At 47.4% G+C, this 2,872-nt stretch overlaps 1 protein-coding gene across 1 annotated transcript; it reads right to left on the reverse strand.

The window, feature by feature from the left end:
* Nucleotides 1-631: 631 nt before the first annotated feature.
* Nucleotides 632-2,525, reverse strand: LOC120022290 (trophoblast glycoprotein-like). Its single transcript, XM_038966192.1, has 2 exons — nucleotides 2,263-2,525; nucleotides 632-1,937 (listed from the first exon to the last, which is right to left on the reverse strand). Exons 1-2 carry the CDS (start codon nucleotides 2,523-2,525, stop codon nucleotides 1,049-1,051), a joined length of 1,152 nt encoding a protein of 383 aa, XP_038822120.1. The 3' UTR covers nucleotides 632-1,048.
* Between the last annotated feature and the right edge of the window lie 347 nt (nucleotides 2,526-2,872).

Genomic DNA, 2,872 nt, shown 5'->3' on the forward strand with positions numbered 1-2,872 from the left:
ATCTCATCTCTGTGAATAGAGAGAGAGAGAGTGAGTGAGTGAGTGAGTGAGTGAGTGAGTGAGTGAGTGAGTAAGAGAGAGAGAGAGAGAGAGAGTTGATTTTAGGAGAGCTAAGAGGAGAGGTTCTCCTTCCTTTGGAATGCTATGGAGACTAATCTGCTGGGATTCCATTCAGGCACCCTGGGGCAGAGGGACAGAAGACCAAAGAACTGCTCCTCAGTCCTGGGGTGAGCTGGCCCTCAAAGCTCAATGAGAGATTGTCTGTGTCCCAATGGTACCCTATTCCTTTTATAAGTGCACTACTTTTGACTAGGGCCCATACAGGAAATATGGAGCAATTTCAGACACAGCCATTTTGCCTAAGTTTCACAGGGGTTGGTGTCACACAACCTGCATCTTATGGGCTGATTTACTTGGCTTTACTTGAGCTTGGTAGAGATAGTATATACATTTACAAGATCTCTCCTCAAAGAACAACATTCAAGTAAAGTCATAGCAGGTGAAATGTATAAGAACAGTCTTCAGTTTTATTACTTCAGCTTCATGAATTAAGTATATTCATCCATATCTGTTCTCAGTTCCAAGAATCAAAACATACATAAATGATACTGTCCAATTGTCGTTTCACTCCTTCACGTGACACTTCACTCTAGGACAGACAGAGAAGCACCTCTTTTAAGAGGGGAAAATCTATGTAGAAGAACAGTCAGTCAGTCCCCCATCCATACAACAGTTCTCTTTCACAGTCCATGCCCCTTTATTTGTTAGCCAGGGGTAATCCCTAGTCTCAGACGATGTGTGGACTAAAAGGGAGGACTGGTTGAGAAGGAATACAGATCAGACAGACGGTGCATGCTTTAATCATGGACATAGCTACTGGGAAAACAATAGCAATGCCCAGTTATATACTTACTGTATGTTTATATTTACAGACAATTCATATGTACAGTTTTTACATTATCTTCTCTATAAATGCAATAGAAAAAAAGTCTAATGTTTTCAATTATGAAAGAAGGATCATGGAAGCCCCTTGAGTGTCTTGATATCATCAAATGTCTGCTGTGGTGGAGACCTGAGAGAGCCTGGGGTCGGAATCGAGCTCGTAGCGGTAGTGGTATCCCTCCAACACCTCTGTGCATGCTTCCCGCATGTCATTGATCCTCTTCTTGATGCCCTGCCGGTTGAGGTAGAGGACCAAGAGGAAGACGAGTCCCACGAAGCCCAGGACGATCCCAAGGAACACGTAGGAAGTCTGGAGGGCCAGGTCCGCCCCCTCATCCACCCTTTGGCACCCCAGCGCCACCCTGTCCCCGCCCACCCCAGCCTGTCCAGCCACCCCAGCCGCCAGCCTCAGCAGAGAGATGTTCCTCATGCCTGGGGGGAAGGCACACACCAGGCTCTCTGCGTCCCCCACATGTCCCTGGGAGGAGTTGAGCCAGGCAGCGAAGGGCTCCATGCCACAGATACAGGTCCAGGGGTTCTCCCCTAGAATGAGTCTCGCCCCGGGACACAGCGAGTCAAGCTCAGCCAGGCCCTCCTCCTGGATGGTCCGCAGAGCGTTGAAGGTCAGATCCAGCTGCTCCAGAGAGTCCAGCCCAGAGAAGGTGCCATTGTGGAGGGCCACCAGGGAGTTGTTGGCCAGGATGAGCCTCCGCAGACCCCCCATGTAGGAGAAGGTGTGAGAGGGCAGGTAGATCAGGCTGTTCCCTGACAGGTCCAGGGTCCGGATCTCCCCCAGGGTGGACCAGCGAAGAGACACAGCCAGGTCCATGACAGAGGAGTGGTTGTAGAGAGCTCGGCTGAGGTTGAGCTCCCTGAGGGTGTGGCCCGGAACAGTGAAGGCCTCTGGGTTGATCACAGTCAGCTGGTTGGAGCTCAGGTCCAGAGAGCGGAGGGAACGCAGTCCAGAAAACGTCTGAGACTCTACCTCTGTTATCCTGCAGGGAGGGAGGGTCAGTGGGAGCAGAGGACGTATAGTCACTCATGGTCTATAATAACACAATAGTAGGCACATGGTTGATTCAAGACTACCCAACACAACAGGACACTACTCATCAAATGTTTCATGCTAAGACACATTCAAAAGTGTGAGAAAATACAAATATAAAAAAATATATATAGACAAACTCTGACGTGTTTGCTATAATATCACACAGTGATATTTCAAATCATGAGGGAAATATAAACTTGTGAAAGTGAGTCTAATAAAAGTAGTCCAAACTACAAAAGTCTTATTTTTGGGGGGTGCAATGTTTATCTTACCTGTTGTTACTCAGTGACAACGTGGTTAAATTGTCCAGCCCTTTGAACGATTCTGGTCCAATTCTGCTTATCTGATTTCCCGTTATAAACAGATTCCTCGTGTACCCTGGTATCCCGGACGGGACACTCCGCAAATATTTGGAAACACACTTGACGGTGTGCGCGGCTTCTGAGCATTCGCAACGGAGAGGGCATCCGGACGCGCGCCCAGATATTGAACAGAGCAGCGCAAAGAAAACAATTAGTGGTGCCAAAACCGGCATTTTTTACAAATATGCTATGTGAAACCAGAACAGTGATATAGTTTTTATTCATTCAAAACAAAAAAACTCTACAGAGCGACACTCACGGAAATGGACTTGATTGCCATTTCAAACGAAGAACAAACTCGCCCGTATTGCCTACTTTTCTAAGCGTGACAAAAGTTATGCATATGCTTTAGGCTACAGAGCATTGACTGCGCACACCAGCTATATACAAATATATGAATCCTACTGCCGATGAGAGTGATACGTGGAGAGAGTCCTGTCGTACACTGTTCAGATTGTCCTCAGCATCTCCTTGATCCGTTCTGTATTACAAGTACTGGCTGGATGTTCAACTTTTTACC

Source organism: Salvelinus namaycush, chromosome 27 (genome assembly GCF_016432855.1).
Source record: "Salvelinus namaycush isolate Seneca chromosome 27, SaNama_1.0, whole genome shotgun sequence".
Taxonomy (NCBI): Eukaryota; Metazoa; Chordata; class Actinopteri; order Salmoniformes; family Salmonidae; genus Salvelinus; species Salvelinus namaycush.

Coding starts and splice junctions, on each gene's coding strand:
- LOC120022290 (XM_038966192.1), bottom strand. CDS start 2,525: ATGCCGGTTTTGGCACCACTAATTGTTTTCTTTGCGCTGCTCTGTTCA. Junction 1,938..2,262: donor TTGTCACTGAGTAACAACAG/GTAAGATAAACA, acceptor CCCTCCCTGCAG/GATAACAGAGGTAGAGTCTC.